Source organism: Ranitomeya imitator, chromosome 6, assembly GCF_032444005.1.
Source record: "Ranitomeya imitator isolate aRanImi1 chromosome 6, aRanImi1.pri, whole genome shotgun sequence".
Classification (NCBI taxonomy): Eukaryota; Metazoa; Chordata; class Amphibia; order Anura; family Dendrobatidae; genus Ranitomeya; species Ranitomeya imitator.
In genome coordinates this window covers 199,593,320-199,613,848 of record NC_091287.1, presented here as the reverse complement: position 1 = coordinate 199,613,848, position 20,529 = coordinate 199,593,320, and the positions used below count along the sequence as shown (strand labels likewise).

The following is a 20,529-nucleotide window of genomic DNA, read 5'->3' as shown; positions in this document are numbered from 1 at the left end:
TGCTGCTGCTGCAATAAAGAAAAAATAAAAAATCACATACTCACCTCTCTTCGCTCAGGACGCCGGAGCTTTCAATATTTACCTGCTCCTCGTGCGGCTCCGTCTCCAGCACTGATGCTCAGCAGAGGGCGCGCACTGACTACGTCACCGCGTCCTCTGACCTGAGCGTCACTGCCAGTGGACGCTGGAGATGGAGCCGCAGCGAAGCGAGGAGCAGGTAAATATCGTGCAGCGCTCCCCTCCCCGTATACTTACCTGCTCCCAGCACAGTCCCTGCTTCTTCCACCGCTGCATCTTCTTCCTGTACTGAGCGGTCACAGTTACCGATCATTACAGTCATGAATATGCGGCTCCACCTCTATGGGAGGTGGAGCCGCATATTCATGACTATAATGAGTGGTACCATGTGACCGCTCAGTACAGGAAGAATCTGCAGCGCTGGAAGAAGCAGGGACCGCGCCAGGAGTAGGTAAGTATAACTAGACAGCCCCCGCTCCCCCTCCCCTGCCGACCCCGGGTATGACTCGAGTATAAGTCGAGAGGGGGACTTTCAGCCCCCAAAAAATGGGCTGAAAATCTCGGCTTATACAGGTCCTTCTCAAAAAATTAGCATATAGTGTTAAATTTCATTATTTACCATAATGTAATGATTACAATTAAACTTTCATATATTATAGATTCATTATCCACCAACTGAAATTTGTCAGGTCTTTTATTGTTTTAATACTGATGATTTTGGCATACAACTCCTGATAACCCAAAAAACCTGTCTCAATAAATTAGCATATTTCACCCATCCAATCAAATAAAAGTGTTTTTTAATAACAAACAAAAAAAACAACAAATAATAATGTTCAGTTATGCACTCAATACTTGGTCGGGAATCCTTTGGCAGAAATGACTGCTTCAATGCGGCGTGGCATGGAGGCAATCAGCCTGTGACACTGCTGAGATGTTATGGAGGCCCAGGATGCTTCAATAGCGGCCTTAAGCTCATCCAGAGTGTTGGGTCTTGCGTCTCTCAACTTTCTCTTCACAATATCCCACAGATTCTCTATGGGGTTCAGGTCAGGAGAGTTGGCAGGCCAATTGAGCACAGTAATACCATGGTCAGTAAACCATTTACCAGTGGTTTTGGCACTGTGAGCAGGTGCCAGGTCGTGCTGAAAAATGAAATCTTCATCTCCATAAAGCATTTCAGCCGATGGAAGCATGAAGTGCTCCAAAATCTCCTGATAGCTAGCTGCATTGACCCTGCCCTTGATGAAACACAGTGGACCAACACCAGCAGCTGACATGGCACCCCACACCATCACTGACTGTGGGTACTTGACACTGGACTTCAGGCATTTTGGCATTTCCTTCTCCCCAGTCTTCCTCCAGACTCTGGCACCTTGATTTCCGAATGACATGCAAAATTTGCTTTCATCAGAAAAAAGTTCTTGGGACCACTTAGCAACAGTCCAGTGCTGCTTCTCTGTAGCCCAGGTCAGGCGCCTCTGCCGCTGTTTATGGTTCAAAAGTGGCTTTACCTGGGGAATGCGGCACCTGTAGCCCATTTCCTGCACACGCCTGTGCACGGTGGCTCTGGATGTTTCCACACCAGACTCAGTCCACTGCTTCCTCAGGTTCCCCAAGGTCTGGAATCGGTCCTTCTCCACAATCTTCCTCAGGGTCCGGTCTCCTCTTCTCGTTGTACAGCGTTTTCTGCCACATTGTTTCCTTCCAACAGACTTACCATTGAGGTGCCTTGATACAGCACTCTGGGAACAGCCTATTTGTTGAGAAATTTCTTTCTGGGTCTTACCCTCTTGCTTGAGGGTGTCAATGATGGCCTTCTTGACATCTGTCAGGTCGCTAGTCTTACCCATGATGGGGGTTTTGAGTAATGAACCAGGCAGGGAGTTTATAAAAGCCTCAGGTATCTTTTGCATGTGTTTAGAGTTAATTAGTTGATTCAGAAGATTAGGGTAATAGGTCGTTTAGAGAACCTTTTCTTGATATGCTAATTTATTGAGACAGGTTTTTTGGGTTATCAGGAGTTGTATGCCAAAATCATCAGTATTAAAACAATAAAAGACCTGACAAATTTCAGTTGGTGGATAATGAATCTATAATATATGAAAGTTTAATTGTAATCATTACATTATGGTAAATAATGAAATTTAACACTATATGCTAATTTTTTGAGAAGGACCTGTACTCGAGTATATACGGTATATACTTTTTAGTCATTTTTTGAATCTTTTTTTGGACTGGAAGCATGGCTCATCAACTTTATGGGTCGGAATGACCTTAAATCATGATTTTTTTTTTTAGCAAGTTTGTATCCATAATTGTTCTATTTTGGTCTTCGTTTTTTCAGTTTTTTATTTTCAATTCTTCCTCTTTATGAATACACCTATAATTGAAAATGTAGTGTTATAATTATATTAGTTTTTCACTATTTTAACAAAATCCTATGTCATAACCTGAACTGTCATTTGCTGTATCATGTGCCGGCTTTATGAACTTTGACACTGTTGGGCATCTGATTCCCTTTGGCGCCAGATTTGAATGGGGAATCTATATAAGCAGTTTGTAGAGATATTTTACCCTTATAGCATCTCCTGAGGAAGAAGTCGTATTAACATCGAAACGCATTGAGAATAAAACACCATTTCTTATCTTCTGCACACCTGGATCATTATTTATACAGCAGCGCGGTTGACACCCACAAATTTTCCATTGCAAAAACTATGATTCGGTCATCAGCTTGACCTGTGGATCTGCAGCAGCTGTCAAATGCTGAGGAGTTTATATGCTTTAATATCAAGAAAGATCAGGTGAGTGCAAACTGATTATAAATTTGAAATAATCATCGGATAAGACCCTATTGGCGCTTTTCTTTCCTGTAGTGTTTCTTTTATTCCTATCCTTTGCGATACTGTCTGCTGAGCTGTGTATCTAACCCTATCCTGTGTGATACTGACTGCTGAGCCATGTCTCTAATCCTGTCCTGTGTGATACTGTGTGCTGAGCTGTGTATCTAATCCTATCCTGTGTGTTACTGTCTGCTGAGCTGTGTATCTAAGGCTGGTTTAACATTTGCGCCTGTGTACGCAGCGTTTCAACCGCATACATCCCCATGCGTCCTACTCACATATCTTTAACATGGTGTACGTAGGGACATGCGTTTGCCTGCAGATGCGTACACATGCGTTGTTTTGCGGTGTGCGTCGGGGCGCGGCTAACGCAACATGTTGCATTTTTTGAGGCGTCAAATATGCGCGATCATACGCATGCGGACGCTTGCAGATGGAGTGCGTCAAAACCACACATTACAGTGGTTGTGCGCAAGGACATGCGTACTCTTGCGTTTGCGTACGCATACGTATTTCAGAGTAAACATGTCCAGGAACTTGTTTAAGCCACCCCCCCCCTCACACACACACACCCACACACTCACACACACACACACACACACACACACATACACACACAAAGCTTTTAAAAGAGAGTGTGGGCACTAGAAGTCCAATACTCTACAGACTCTGGAAGTGATTAGAAGCCATTGCATCTTCTTTGAAGACTCTGAATTATCAAAATGTGAGTATACAAGCTAATGTCTGTCTGTTTTTTTCCCTGCAGTCTGAATCACTTCTGTCTCTCTTGCAGCATTCCTCATCATGTCCTCCAGTGCAGAGCAGACCTCACAGAGAGGACAGGAGACTAAATTGAGTACATTTGCTACTGATTGGTAAGTATTGACTGTCAATATGACACATGTGGTAAAATCATGTGTTTTCTTTACAGATCCATTCCAGTGCAGATGAGCAGAAGCAGCAGACTCAGACCCAAGTTCCGGTGGCAAGACGGCGTGTAAGTATTCTTGACTGTTTTTGGTTATTCTTGACTGTTTTTGGTTTAAGTGTTTTATCTTGACAACGTTAATGTCTTTCTTTCATTTCTAGGTTCCACAACGGGAGAAAGAAGTTTCCATTGACAATGATGTCCTCATCACATTGGTGCAGGAGCGAGTTCTGTTGTGGGACACTCGAGATCAGCAGCACTCTGACGCTGTGGTGATTCCCCGGCTGTGGGATGAAGTGGCCCAATCGCTGATGGATGATTGGGACAACGCCACACCACAAGTCCAAAAAGATTTTTGTAAGTTTTGCAATGTGGTCGTAAGTGAACCTGTAAGGCTGGGATCACACAACCGTGTGTGATGCTAGAAACTCCTGCGAGTTTCTCGCATCACACACAGTTATGTGATCTAGGCCTAAAGTGCATTGTTTAACAATTTCTTTTTTTTCCCCCTTCACCGTGAACAAAGTTAGAACCCATTGGCGTTCGATGAAGGATCGCTTCAATAAGGACCAGAGACAGGAGATCCAAGTTAGAAGTGGTGCTGCTCAAAAGATCAGTAAATGCAAGTACCATAGAATGCTGTCTTTCCTGAGGCCTGTGCTTGCTTAGCGAACTTAAGTATTTTTGTGTTGTGTTCCATTGTGTTGTATTCCATAATCTGAATTTTACTATTCTACAGGATATGTTCCATTCCTCTGCCACTGTTTTTTTGAGTCTTCCTGCCAGCGGCAGAAGGCTTTGGACAGATCACTCATGCCCGAGTTTGTTCACTTGTGCTCACTTGAGCTCGGTCTTCCAGAATGGCCTGAAGGTGCTCGGAGATAGACTGAACAGTTCCAGCTCTGGACAGAAATAAAAAAAGAAGAAGCATGGCCCCAAAACTGTCCTACCACCTCCACCCTCACCTACCAATGTGTCTCTGTTGTCCAATTTGTCTCTCACTTCCAGTGTGTCTCTCCCATCCCATGCTTCCACTCCTAATGTGTCTACTCCCATCCCTGACCTTCGAGACCACATACATTTAGTAGTTTCTTCCCCTGGTACCCCTTGACCATCCACACATTGCCAATCATTCCAGCTCCACACACCCCAGGTCCATAACATTTCACCCTCGTACTTTCGCAAAAGTTAATTTTTGTTGTTAAATAAAATTGTGGTTTTTTTTTCCCCCAATCACTGCTTGTTCTTTGTCTCTTTCTGCGCCGTCGCCATCAACATACACTGTGTGCCATCGCCACTATAGAAGTATTCACTCAAGAAGCAATTCTGCAGTGTAAAGCAAAGAAAGAAAAGGAGGAGCAGATTGTGTCTGTCATGGAGCTATGAGGTGGCAAAATACACACAGAGGACTGAAAATCCTGCAAAATTAGAATTAATACAACACAAAGGGTCAGGGGTCAGCAATGCTCACCTGCTCAGGTGTCAGCACTAGTGCACTCAGGATGCAGCAAACCCATGAACTAAAGATGGCGAAAAAAACACTGATGAGACCACTGCTCAGAACTGACACTGAGCAATCACACCTCCATGAATTGGCAGACTGTGAGCGGTCGTGTCATTAGTAGTTTCCGCCTGTGTTGCCACCATCTTTACTACAATGGGTTTGCTGCATCCTGAGTGCCCTAGTTCTGACACACGGGCAGGTGAGTAAAGATATGAGGTGGACTATAGATTAATGCAGACTGAAAGACGATGGAGCTAATTTGACCTTTTTTGACGCTAGCGTCGGACCAAGAAAACGCAACAAGTTGCATTTTTCTTGCGTCCGATTTTCGTCAAAAAAACGATGCACGCGTCGCAAAACGCAGCGTTTTTGCGTGCGTTTGCACGCGTTTTTCGGTGCGTTGTGCGTCGCGTCGCCGACACAGCAGCGCACAACGCTAGTGTGAACGTAGCCTTACTGACGTTGGACGGAATAGTACGTCCGACATCAGTACCCCCGCTTTGAACCCATCTCAAAGCTTCGACTTGTCTGCTGTTTTGAACAGCTGACATGTGCCCGGAATAGTCGCGGTTGGAATCACAATCCTCTCCCGTCTATTAACTAGTTAAATTGCACTGTCAAACTCTGACAGCGGCATTTTACAAGCGCTTCCAGCCATTGGCCCGGAAATGTGCGCACCACTGACGCCCATCTTGTGATCGGGGGTCAGCGGCGCGTCGGCATGTCAACCAGAGGTCTCTGGAAGACCTCTATGGTTGTTGTTGCCAGATTGCTGTGAGCGCCACCCTGTGGTCGGTGTTTATAGCAATGCTGTAATTCAGCTACATAGGGGCTGAGCATCGCCCCTATGTAGCAGAGCTGATCAGGCTATTAGAATCTATTGAAGCATGGCAAAAGTTAAAAAAAATGTTTTTATTAATGTAAGAAAATATAAAAGTTCAAATTGCCCCCCTTTCGCCCCATTCAAAATAAATCAATAAAAAAAACAACTACACATATTTGGTATCGCCCGATCTATCAATAAAAAAAAAAAAAAAATTAAACTGATCGCTAAACGGCGAGGCGAGCAAAAAAAATTCAAAATGCCAGAATTACGGGGTTTTTTGTCGCTGCGACATTGCATTAAAATGCAATAACAGGCGATCAAAAGAACGTATCTGCACCAAAATGGCAAAATTAAAAATGTCAGCTCGGCTCGCAAAAAATAAGCCCTCTCCCAACCCAAGATCACGAAAAATGGAGGCGCTACTGGTATTGGAAAATTGCACAATTTTTTTTTTAAAGCAAAGTTTGGAATTTTTTTACCTCTTGGATAAAAAATGACCTACACATGTTTGGTGTCTATGGACTCGTTATGACCTGGAGAATCATAATGGCGGGTCAGTTTTAGCATATAGTGAAATGGTAAAACCAGTGGTGTCTTTCAAAAGTACAACTCGTCCCGCAAAAAATAAGCCCTCACGTGGCTATATTGATGGAAAAAGAAAAAAGTTATGGCTCTGGGAAGGAGGGGAGCGAAAAAAAGCTCCTGGGGTAAGGGGTTAATAGCCAATAAAGGCTAATTATACAGCTGCGGGCTGATATTCATAGCCTGTGAAGATCCATGGGTATTAACCCTTTCCTAGGCTATAAACATCAGCCCCCAGTCATTGGCTCTCCGTCTGTGGCTCAGAAAATTGCGTGGGAGCCCACGTCATTTTTTTTTTTTCAATTTTTTTTAAAAATTAAACAGATATTGCGTTTACGGCCAGGGTCACCCTTGCGAGAAACTCACACGAGTCTCGCACCTCAATACCCAACCACCTGCACTCGAGACTAGAGTGTGCAGCTGCATGTATTTCTATGCAGCTGAACGCTCCAGTCCGAGTGCCGGCAGCAGTGCCAGGTACTGAGGTGTGAGTTTCTCGCAAGTGTGATCCTGGGCTAACGCAGATTTTGATTGTGTCTTTATGTAACTCTTTATGTACCATCTTTATTTAAACATCAGCTTGGTATTATCTATCTATCGATAGATCTATCTACCTTTGTGTGTAAACATTATTCTTCAATGGAGCATGTAAATGAAGAGGTTGGACAAGAAATGAAATCACAATTCTTTTTTTTTTTGTAAAATAATATATCTTTATTTAGCTTACAAAAACGCATACAAATCTTCATGAAAATCCGCATCAAAAATGCATGGATTTTTAACTGCGTTGATTGCCAAGAGATGCAGAATCTGCCCAGAAAATTCCACAGGCAAATCCGCAACGTGTGCATATACCCATACAGTCACGTAGTTCCGCATCAGACCAGTGCGGAGCTGAAAGTGGGAAAAGATTGTGTCCTGTGAGTTTGCTACCACCTTTATGACATTTAGGGCTCCTTCTCACTTGCGAGAAATACGTCCGAGTCTCGCAAGTTAAAACCCTGCTCTTGCGCCGGCACTCCAGAACGGAGCGTGCGGCCGCACAGCAATACATGGAGCTGCACGCTTCGCTCTGGAGTGCCGGCGCCAGAATAGGGTTTTAACCTGCGAGTTTCGGATGTATTTCTCGCAAGTGAGAAGGAGCCCTTACACATGTGATAATTAACAAAGGGGTAAATAGAAAAAAAAATACATCGGGGTGGCGCTTTAACCCCTTCCCGACCCATGACGCCACGTAGGCGTCATGAAAGTCGGTGCCAATCCGACCCATGACGCCTATGTGGCGTCATGGAAAGATCGCGTCCCTGCAGATCGGGTGAAAGGGTTAACTCCCATTTCACCCGATCTGCAGGGACAGGGGGAGTGGTAGTTTAGCCCAGGGGGGGTGGCTTCACCCCCCCGTGGCTACGATCGCTCTGATTGGCTGTTGAAAGTGAAACTGCCAATCAGAGCGATTTGTAATATTTCACCTATTATAACTGGTGAAATATTACAATCCAGCCATAGCCGTTGCTGCAATATCATCGGCCATGGCTGGAAATACTAATGTGCCCCCACCCCACCGATCTCCCCCCCAGCCCTCCGATCTGCCCGGTACACTGCCCCGCTCCCCTCCGTCCTGTGCTCCGCTCCCCCCCCCCGTGCTCTTGTCCGCTCACCCCCGTGCTCCAATCACCCCCCCGTGCTCCAGTCACCCCCCCGCGCTCCGATCCACCCCCCGTGCTCCGTTCCACCCCCCCGTGCTCCGTTCCACTCCCCCCGTGCTCCGTTCCACCCCTCCCGCGTTCCGATCCACCCCCCCATGCTTCGATCCGCCCCCCGCGCTCCCCCACCCCATCATACTTACCGATCCTGCCGGGGTCCGTCCGTCTTCTCCCTGGGCGCCGCCATCTTCCAAAATGGCATTTTGATCACTGAGATATAATCTATCCCAGTGATCAAAATAAAAAAATGATAAATGACCCCCCCCCTTTGTCACCCCCATAGGTAGGGACAATAAAAAAATATAGAATTTTTTTTTTCCACTAATGTTAGAATAGGGTTAGGGTTAGGGGTAGGATTAGAGGTAGGGTTAGGGCTAGGGTTAGGGTTTTGGTATGTGCACACGTATTCTGGTCCTCTGCGGATTTTTCCACTGCGGATTTGATAAATCCGCAGTGCTAAACCGCTGCGGATTTATGGCGGATTTACCATGTTTTTTCTGCGCATTTCACTGCGGTTTTACAACTGCGGTTTTCTATTGGAGCAGTTGTAAAACCGCTGCGAAATCCGCAGAAAGAAGAGACATGCTGCGGAATGTAAACCGCTGCGTTTCCGTGCAGTTTTTCTGCAGCATGTGTACAGCGATTTTTGTTTCCCTTAGGTTTACATTGAACTGTAAACTCATGGGAAACTGCTGTGGATCCGCAGTGTTTTCCGCAGCGTGTGCACATACCTTTAGAATTAGGCTATGTGCACACGGTGCGGATTGGCCGCTGCGGATTCGCAGCAGTGTTCCATCAGGTTTACAGTACCAAGTAAACCTATGGAAAACCAAATCCGCTGTGCCCATGGTGCGGAATCCGCAGATGAAATCCGCACAAAAAAAAAGTGGAAATCCGCGGAAAATCCGCAGGTAAAGCGCAGTGCCTTTTACCCGCGGATTTTTCAAAAATGATGCTGAAAAATCTCACACGAATCCGCAACGTGGGCACATAGCCTTAGGGTTAGGGTTGGGGTTAGGGTTGTGATTAGGGTTATGGCTACAGTTGGGATTAGGGTTACGGGTGTGGGGGGGTTAGTGTTGGAGTTAGAATTGAGGGGTTTCCACTGTTTAGGCACATCAGGGGTCTCCAAACGCAACATGGCGCCACCATTGATTCCAGCCAATCTTGTATTCAAAAAGTCAAATGGTGCTCCCTCAATTCCGAGCCCCGACGTGTGCCCAAACAGTGGTTTACCCCCACATATGGGGTACCAGCATACTCAGGATAAACTGCGCAACAATTACTGGGGTCCAATTTCTCCTGTTACCCTTGTGAAAATAAAAAAATGCTTGCTAAAACATCATTTTTGAGGAAAGAAAAATGATTTTTTATTTTCACGGCTCTGCGTTGTAAACGTCTGTGAAGCACTTGGGGGTTTAAAGTGCTCACCACATATCTAGATAAGTTCCTTGGGGGGTCTAGTTTCTAAAATGGGGTCACTTGTGGGGGGTTTCTACTGTTTAGGCACACCAGGGGCTCTGCAAACGCAACGTGATGCCCGCAGACCATTCCATCAAAGTCTGCATTTCAAAAGTCACTACTTCCCTTCTGAGCCCCGACGTGTGCCCAAACAGTGGTTTACCCCCACTCATGGGGTATCAGCGTACTCAGGAGAAACTGGACAACAACTTTTGGGGTCCAATTTCTCCTGTAACCCTTGGGAAAATAAAAAATTCTGGGCTAAATAATTATTTTTGAGGAAAGAAAACGTATTTATTATTTTCACGGCTCTGCGTTGTAAACTTCTGTGAAGCACTTGGGGGTTCAAAGTGCTCACCACACATCTAGATAAGTTCCTTTCGGGGTCTAGTTTCCAAAATGGGGTCACTTGTGGGGGGTTTCTACTGTTTAGCCACATCAGGGGCTCTGCAAACGCAACGTGATGCCCGCAGAGCATTCCATCAAAGTCTGCATTTCAAAACGTCACTACTTCACTTCCGAGCCCCGGCGTGTGCCCAAACAGTGGTTTACCCCCACACATGGGGTATCAGTGTACTCAGGAGAAACTGGAAAACAACTTTTGGGGTGAAATTTCTCCTGTTACCCTTGGGAAAATAAAAAATTGCAGGCTAAAAGATCATTTTTGAGAAAATATATATATATTTTTTTCATGGCTCTGTGTTATAAACTTCTGTGAAGCACTTGGGAGTTCAAAGTCCTCACCACACATCTAGATTAGTTCCTTTGGGGTCTAGTTTCCAAAATGGGGTCATTTGTGGGGGATCTCCAATGTTTAGGCATACAGGGGCTCTCCAAACGTGACATGGTGTCCGCTATTGATTGGAGCTAATTTTCCATTTAAAAAGCCAAATGGCGTGCCTTCCCTTCCGAGCCCTGCCGTGTGCCCAAACAGTGGTTTACCCCCACATATGGGGTATCAGCATACTCAGGACAAACTGGCAAGAACATTTGGGGTCCAGTTTCTCCTATTACCATTGGCAAAATAGGAAATTCCAGGCTAAAAAATCATTTTTGAGGAAAAAAAATTATTTTTTATTTTCATGGCTCTGCGTTATAAACTTTTATGAAGCACCTTGGGGTTTAAAGTGCTCAATATGCATCTAGATAAGTTCCTTGGGGGGTCTAGTTTCCAAAATGGGGTCACTTGTGGGGGAGCTCCAATGTTTAGGCATACAGGGGCTCTCCAAACGCGACATGGTGTCCGCTAACAATTGGAGCTAATTTTCCATTCAAAAAGTCAAATGGCGCGCCTTCCCTTCCGAGCCCTGCCGTGTGCCCAAACAGTGGTTTACCCCCACATATGAGGTATCGGCGTACTCGGGAGAAATTGCCCAACAAATTTTATGATCCATTTTATCCTATTGCCCATGAGAAAATGAAAAAATTGAGGCGAAAAGAATTTTTTTGTGAAAAAAAAGTACTTTTTCATTTTTACAGATCAATTTGTGAAGCACCTGGGGGTTTAAAGTGCTCACTAGGCATCTAGATAAGTTCCTTGGGGGGTCTAGTTTCCAAAATGGGGTCACTTGTGGGGGAGCTCCAATGTTTAGGCACACAGGGGCTCTCCAAACGCGACATGTTGTCCGCTAACGATGGAGATAATTTTTCATTCAAAAAGTCAAATGGCGCTCCTTCCCTTCCGAGCCTTACCATGTGCCCAAACAGTGGTTTACCCCCACATGTGAGGTATTGGTGTACTCAGGAGAAGTTGCCCAACAAATTTTAGGATCCATTTTATCCTGTTGCCCATGTGAAAATGAAAAAATTGAGGCTAAAAGAATTTTTTTGTGAAAAAAAAGTACTTTTTCATTTTTACGGATCAATTTGTGAAGCACCTGGGGGTTCAAAGTGCTCACTATGCATCTAGATAAGTTCCTTGGGGCGTCTAGTTTCCAAAATGGGGTCACTTGTGGGGGAGCTCCAATTTTTAGGCACACGGGGGCTCTCCAAACGTGACATGGTGTCCGCTAAAGAGTGGAGCCAATTTTTCATTCAAAAAGTCAAATGGCGCTCCTTCCCTTCCAAGCCCTGCCGTGCGCCCAAACAGTGGTTTACCCCAACATATGAGGTATCAGTGTACTCAGGACAAATTGGACAACAACTTTCGTGGTTCAGTTTCTCCTTTTACCATTGGGAAAATAAAAAAATTGTTGCCAAAAGATAATTTTTGTGACTAAAAAGTTAAATGTTCATTTTTTCCTTCCATGTTGCTTCTGCTGCTGTGAAGTACCTGAAGTGTTAATAAACTTCTTGAATGTGGTTTTGAGTACCTTGAGGGGTGCATTTTTTAGAATGGTGTCACTTTGGGGTATTTTCAGCCATATAGACCCCTCAAACTGACTTCAAATGTGAGGTGGTCCCTAAAAAAAATGGTTTTGTAAATTTCGTTGTAAAAATGAGAAATCGCTGGTCAAATTTTAACCCTTATAACTTCCTAGCAAAAAAAAATTTTGTTTCCAAAATTGTGCTGATGTAAAGTATACATGTGGGAAATGTTATTTATTAACTATTTTGTGTCACATAACTCTCTGGTTTAACAGAATAAAAATTCAAAATGTGAAAATTGCGACATTTTCAAAATTTTCGCCAAATTTCCGTTTTTATCACAAATAAACGCAGAATTTATTGACCTAAATTTACCACTAACATGAAGCCCAATATGTCACGAAAAAACAATCTCAGAACCGCTAGGATCCGTTGAAGCGTTCCTGAGTTATTACCTCATAAAGGGACACTGGTCAAAATTGCAAAAAACGGCAAGGTCTTTAAGGTCAAAATAGGCTGGGTCATGAAGGGGTTAAGCATTCTGAGTGAGGAAAAAAAAAACTCCAAAATATAATTTTTGGGCTCCTAAATGTGCATGAATCTTTAATCTACATTCTGCTTTAATATAATGATGGCATTGTTTTTTTTGTTATTGGTTACTTTTTTTAAACTTTTCGTGCTTTTGACTTTTTTTTTCTTTTCCTACAGCGAGGAGGTATGCAAGCGTGGTTTTACAGTAATTGTAGATATGCGTGGCTCTAAGTGGGACTCTATTAAGCCATTACTGAAGATTGTGCAAGAATCCTTTCCCTGTTGTATTTATATTGCACTGATCATAAAGCCAGATAACTTTTGGCAGAAGCAGAGAATTAATTTTGGAAGCTCCAAATTTGAATTTGAGGTAAGCATTTATTTCAGTCTTTCTCTACCATACTCCTTCTTTCTAGGAGTTTTTGTGTAAACTAGGATAACATATAGTTTACATAAGTGTATTATTACCTTCTCTAAATAAATAATAAGCCATTCTAACGCCAATCTATGAGACCTTCTTGAGTTTACATCACTAATACATATTTAACAGTTTAAAGGGAATCTCTCACCCATTGGACACTTTTCAGCTATTACTTTAGGCATAGAGGTAATATGACATGATGTGTAGTTGTGGCTCCAAAATCCCGATGCTTGCGCACACGAGTGCTGAATACATGGACCATAGAGAGAAAGAAGAGGTACAGATTGTTGAGCGAGTGCAGGACACATGTGTAGGATTCAGTCACCACTAGAGTTGAGCGACTTTTACTTTTTTAGGATCGAGTCGGGTTTCACGAAACCCGACTTCCTCAAAAGTCGGGTCAGGTGAAATCGTCCAATTATTTCGAAAAGTCGGTGGCCGACCGAAACACGAAACCCAATGCAAGCCAATGGGGAATCAAAGTCAGCAGTGAGTGGAGGACAGGAAAACACCTACAGTGCCCATTTTAATGCCAAAAACATCAATTCGTATTACTGAAGCTTGTCAATCTTAATTTACTTTATAATAATAGTTAGGCATTGAAAACAGGGGCTCATTTGGCTAAAGTTGTGGGGGGGTAGGGCTGGCTCAAGATTTTCGTGGGCCCAGGAAACGCGGAATATGTCACGGCGGTGGAGCAGGGAGAGGTAAGTATTTCAACTTTACAAGTGCTGCGATCCTGAGCAAGCAGGGGGGGCCCACAAGTTGGCACTGGCACAGGGCCCCTCATAGTACGGCGGTGTGTTTGACGGCGGGCGGCGCCTCCCACTGCCAGAGACTCTTTTGCGTACTTTGAGGGGCCCTGTGCCAGTGTCAACGAGTATGCCCCCCCCCCCCACCTGATGAAGGAACCTGCACTTTCATCTGCACCTTCCTCTTTGTCCCCGTGTAAGGTGGTATAGTATGCATGAAGGGGAACCTGACTTTCAGCAGGGTCAGATTCTGGCTGTGTACAGTGCAAGGGGAATGTAGTGGTCTGGGTCAATGTACCAGCAGACTCATCTAGCAGTGGCTGGGCAATGGGCAGGATGAGGAGGGAACACAGATATAGGCCCAAAATGAAAAAGTAGGCTAAAAGCAGTTCAAAATTTCTAACATGACTAAACAGGCGGCATTGCTTTGTTCAGTGGAGGACAATTGTAACGAGTGGCGCAGACACAGTTAGTAGGCCCAAAATAAAAAAGTAGGCTAAATGCAGTTCAAAATTGGTAACATGACTAAACAGGCGGCATTGCTTTGTTCAGTGGAGGACAATTGTAACGAGTGGCTGAGAACAGACTTAGTAGGCCTAAAATGAAAAAGTAGGCTAAATGCAGTTCAAAATTGGTAACAGGAGTACACAGACGGCATAGCTTTGGTCAGCGGAGGACAACTGTAATGAGAGGCTGACACAGTTACTAGGCCCAAATAAGTAAGTAGGCTAAATGCAGTTCAAAATTGGTAACAGGAGTACACAGGTGGCATAGCTTTGGTCAGCGGAGGACAACTGTAATGAGAGGCTGACACAGTTACTAGGCCCAAATAAGTAAGTAGGCTAAATGCAGTTCAAAATTGGTAACAGGAGTACACAGGTGGCATAGCTTTGGTCAGCGGAGGACAACTGTAATGAGAGGCTGACACAGTTACTAGGCCCAAATAAGTAAGTAGGCTAAATGCAGTTCAAAATTGGTAACAGGAGTACACAGGCGGCATAGCCTTGGTCAGTGGAGGACAACTGTAATAAGTGGCTCAGACAGACTTAGTAAGCCTAAAATAAAAACTAGGCTAAATGCAATTCAAAATTGGTAACATGAGTACACAGGCGGCATAGCTTTGTTCAGCGGAGGACAACTGTAATGAGAGGCTGACACAGTTACTAGGCCCAAATAAGTAACTAGGCTAAATGCAGTTCAAAATTGGTAACAGGAGTACACAGACGGCATAGCTTTGGTCAGCGGAGGACAACTGTAATGAGAGGCTGACACAGTTACTAGGCCAAAATAAGTAAGTAGGCTAAATGCAGTTCAAAATTGGTAACAGGAGTACACAGGCGGCATAGCTTTGGTCAGTGGAGGACAACTGTAATGAGAGGCTGACACAGTTAGTAGGCCACAATCATAAAGTGGGCTAAATGTCTGCCAAAAAAATGTTCATAAATAAACTGGTGGCATAGCTAGGTACACCTAGCTGAGTAGCAGACAGTGGTAGTTGGTGCAAAGTATTAACTGGTCTAAATGAAGGCCAGGGCCCCTGTATATTTTTACTATCATCCATCATTTCAACAAATTTATATTGGCAGTGCCATTGAAGGATTTAACAGCACTGACTACACAGTGGTGGAGCAGGGAGAGGTAAGTTTTGCAAGTGGTAGAGCACTGTTCGAGCTGGGGGGGAACACTCTCTCATGGGCGGAGGTACTGGCACCGGGCCCCTCATATTACGACGGTGTGTCTGACGTTGGTTGTGCACCACCACCATCAGAGACACTTCATTCTACTATGAGGGACCCTGTGCCAGTGCCGTCGCCCAAGAGTGGGCACACCCACCTGTCCAGGCAAATGGCACTTGCACGGGTGCTTGTGCCAAGTGGTGACCACGGCCCTGTGGGGGGAGTCAGCCCATTTAGGGAGGTATAAAAATGGCCTATGGTGGACATTCAGCAGCTGCAAATGGAGGAATTGGAGCAGTCAGTAAGAAGAGGCCAAAAGCAAGACATTTTTCAGGCAAGCTGCGTGTCAGCAGGGGAAGGTGGGGCAAAATAATTTGAAATCCATGATTGGTTCATTTTAATGAAGGTTAGATCATCAACATTTCTGGTAGCCAGACGTGTCCTTTTTTCGGTCAGTATTGAACCAGCAGCACTGAAGACTCTTTCTGATAGCACACTAGCAGCTGGGCAAGCAAGCTTCTGTAATGCGTATTCTGCCAATTCAGGCCAGGTGTCTTATTTTAGATGCCCAGTAATCAAAGGGGAATGACCTGTGAGGGAGAACATCGATAAGGGAGGAAAAATAGTTTGTAACCATACTGGACAAATGCTGTCTCCTGTCACTTTGAATCGATGCAACAGTACCTGTCGTGTCTGCGGTCATTGCGAAATCACTCCACAACCTGGTCATAAAACCCCTCTGTCCAACGCCACTTCGGATTTGTGCACTTCTAACACCTCTGCCATGTTGCCCCCTACAGCTCGTGTGAGAACCATCACCGCCGCTGTGTGCTGGGAATGCCTGAACCAAACGGTGTACAAGAGTTGCTTGTTTGGTAGCCAATATTTGCTCAAGGTTCTCATGTGGCATGATATTTTGTAATTTTCCTTTATATCGTGGATCCAGGAGGCAAGCCAACCAGTAATCGTCATCGGTCATCATTTTGATAATGCGGGGGTCCCTTTTTAGGATACGCAAGGCATACTCAGCCATGTGGGCCAATGTTCCAGGTGTCAATTCACTGCTTGTGCTGGTTTGAGGAGCACTTTCTTGCAAATCAACATCACTTGTGGCCCGCAAAAACCCTGTACCTGACTTTGCAACGCCACCAGTTTCTATTGCCCTCTGAGAAGCATCCTCCTCCCATAAATAGTCATCTTCATAATCCTCCTCCTCTTCGTCAGGAGAGTTCCCTGACCAGACAATGGCTGACTGTCATCAAGGCTTCCCTCCTCCTCGGCTGCAGACGCCTGCTCCTTAATGTGCGTCAAACTTTGCATCAGCAGACGCATTAGTGGGATGCTCATGCTTATGATGGCGTCATCTGCACTTACCAGCTGTGTGCATTCCTCAAAACACTGAAGGACCTGACAGAGGTCTTGTAGCTTCGACCACTGCACACCAGACAACTCCATGACTGCCATGCAACTGCCTGCCCGTGTATGTGTATCCTACCACAAATAAATTACAGCACAACTCTGTTCGCACAGCCTCTGAAGCATGTGCAGTGTGGAGTTCCACCTTGTTGCAACGTCGATTATTAGGTGGTGCTGGGGAAGATTCAGCGATCGTTGATGGTTAAGCATACGGCTGTAGTGTACGGGCAACCGGCGTATGTGCGAGCAAAGTCTTCGCACCTTCAGGAGCAGGGCTGGTAACTCCGGATAATTTTTCTGGAAGCACTGCACCACCAGGTTCAAGGTGTGAGCCAGGCAAGGTATGCGTTTCAGTTCTGAAAGGGCTATGGCAGCCATAAAATTCCTTCCGTTATCACTGACTGCCTTGCCTGCCTCAAGCTGTACACTGCCCCGCCATGACTGAGTTTCTTGCTGCAAGTACTTGGCCAGTACTTCCGTGGTGTGTCTTTTGTCACCCAAACACTTCATTTGTAGCACAGCCTGCTGACGCTTACCACTAGCTGCTCCATAATGGGACACCTTGTGTGCAACACTGGCAGCTGCAGATGGAGTGGTCATGCGACTGCTCTCTGTGGACGAGCTTTCGCTTCTGGAGGAGGAGGAGGGGTGGCGAACGCCTACAGCCAACTGTTTCCTAGACCGTGGGCTAGGCAGAACTGTCCCACTATGGCTGTCCCCTGTGGACCCTGCATCCACCACATTAACCCAGTGCGCCGTGATGGACATGTAACGTCCCTGGCCATGCCTAATGGTCCATGTATCTGTTGCGAGGTGCACCTTTCTATTGACTGATTGCCTCAGTGCATGGACAATGCGGTCTTTGATATGGTGGTTGAGGGCTGGGATGGCTTTTCTCACAAAGAAGTGTCGACTGGGTAGGTCATAGCGTGGTACTGCGTAGGCCATCAGGGCTTTGAAAGCTTTGCTTTCAACCAACCGGTAGGGCATCATCTCTAACGAGATTAGTCTAGCAATGTGGGCGTTCAAACCCTGTGTACGTGGATGACGGGGTGAGTACTTTCTTTTCCTAACGAGAGTCTCTTGTAGGGTGAGCTGGACTGGAGAGCTGCATATGGTGGAACTAGCGGGGGTGGTGGTGGACATGGCAGATTGAGAGAGGGTTGGTGATGGTATTCTTGATGTTGGCCTACATACAGTGTTTCCTACCAAGAACCTTGTGATTCCCTGACTGCTTTGGCCTTGCGACGATACCTTCCCATTTGCTGCTGGTGTTGTCCTAACCAGTGGGCTTACAGTGAGGGAAGCAATGTAGCGTTGCTGACTACTTTCATTCTGAGCATGTGCACCAACGGTACGGGACGTTTGGTAGTTAGTCCAGGCTTGCAAGTGCATGCTTGTTTAAATGTCTATGCATGCACGTTGTAAAGGTCTTTGAGCATTTCTTACAGATAACTTTGCACTGATCATTCGGATCTTGGTAAAAAATTCCCACACTGCACTCTTCCTACTATGGAATACAGGCATTGCACGCTGTGCTACTTTATCCGGATGGCAACGCTGTCCTAAAACTGTTTTTGGTTTTGACAAACGTTTTTGGCCAGATACGGGTCTGCCAGATGAAAGCTGTTGCGATGTAGATGGCTGCTGTGGATCATCCTCCTCCGCTTCTGAGCTACTGGCAGCGGCACCCTCTTCCCCCAATGACTGCCAATCTGGGTCAACAACTGGGTCATCTATCGCCTCCTCTTCAATTTCATGTGCACCTTCCTCTGTGTCACCGTGTAAGGTGCTATAGCATTCGGGACGGGGCACCATAGTCTCATCAGGGTCAGATTCTGGCTCAGTACACTGCGAGGGCAATGTAGTGATCTGAGTCAATGGAACAGCATAATAATCTAGCTGTGGCTGTGCATCTGTACACTCCATGTCCGATTCATCTTGTAATGGGCTTTTAACAATTTCCCTCTCTAACCCAGGCACGGTATGTGTAAAGAGCTCCATGGAGTAAACTGTAGTGTCGCCTGCCGCTTCCTTCACTTTTGGTTTGGGTGAAGGACACAAGGAAGCAACTTGTTCCTGACCGGGAGCATCCACTGACGACTCGCTGCTTTTATATTTCAAACTTTCTGAAGAGGAGGCGAAAGAGCTAGAGGCTGAGTCAGCAAGGAAAGCCAAAAGGTTTTCCTGCTGCTCTGACTTTAAAAGGTGTTTTCCTACTCCTAGATAAGGGAGCCTTCGAGGCCTTGTGTAGCCAGACGATGACGCTGGCTCAACGCCTCAAGCCTTTGGTGCTATTTTGCTTTTCCCACTACCACCAGATGCTCCACCAACACCACCATTAGTACCAGCTGGCAACAACCGCCCACGGCCTCTTCCACCAGACTTCCTCATTTTTGGAAAAATCTAACCAAAATAACAACCATTATATGGTACTGTGAAACAAGGTAGAAGGTGTATATAAACTTGTTGAGAATTTAAATCTCCCTTTTTTTGGGGGGAGACTGCACCAAAACTCAGGTCCAGTGTATTACACTACACAATGTAAGTGGCAGAACGTGACTGGAAGATATACGACAAACTAACAGAACTGACATAGATCCACTTAGTGCCCATTTAAATTTCCCTTTTTTTGGGTTGGAGACTGCAACAAAACTCAGGCCCAGTGTATTACACTACACAATGTAAGTGGCAGAACGTGGCTGGAAGATATACGACAAACTAACAGAACTGACGTAGATCCACTTAGTCCCAATTTAAATCTCCCTTTTTTGGGGGGGAGACTGCACCAAAACTCAGGCCCAGTGTATTACACTACACAATGTAAGTGGCAGAACGTGGCTGGAAGATATATCAAAAAATACAAGGGCTGTAATACAATTTCAATCTCCCTACAATGATCTCAGGACAAGTATGGCAGCAATAAAAAGGACTGCTGCACACAAGTGTGGACAAATGAACAAGATAACTGTGCAGAAAGGAGCAACAGGATTTTTGCTTTTAAAAAAGCAGTTGGTTTGCACAGCGGCATACAAACAGCAATGCAGCTATCATCCAATCGCCTCCAAGACTTCTCCCGAATATCCCCCATCCTCTGGAACTCTCTGCCCCAACACGTCGGACTATCAACCACAGTCGGATCCTTCAGACGGAACCTGAAAACTCATCTCTTCAGGAAAGCCTACAGCCTGCACTGACACCGCTGCCGCCTCATCACTATCGAAGCTACCGCCTCACCAACACTGGAGCTCCTGCAACCCTCAACCTACTGTCTCCTTCCCCATAATCCTGTAGAATTTAAGCCCGCAAGGGCAGGGTCCTCACCCCTCTGTATCAGTCCGTCATTGTTAGTTTGTTTACTGTATGTGATATCTGTAACTTGTATGTAACCCCTTCTCATGTACAGCACCATGGAATCAATGGTGCTATATAAATAAATAATAATAATCAGTGAGCCTTATAAGGCAGCCTAATAAGCTACAGCGCTGATGCACAAAAATATAAACTCCACTGTCCCTGCAAAGAAAATGTGGTGTTGAACAGTGGAAATCGCTACAG

The 20,529-nt window shown here is 45.3% G+C and overlaps 1 protein-coding gene across 1 annotated transcript in view; it reads left to right on the top strand.

Annotated features, from left to right (window-relative positions):
• The window catches only part of TRIO (trio Rho guanine nucleotide exchange factor), a 2,940,676-nt gene that overhangs the window by 386,821 nt on the left and 2,533,326 nt on the right, over nucleotides 1-20,529 (top strand). The window contains 1 exon segment of the mRNA XM_069730426.1: nucleotides 12,884-13,076. Coding sequence (XP_069586527.1) covers nucleotides 12,884-13,076 — 193 coding nt within the window.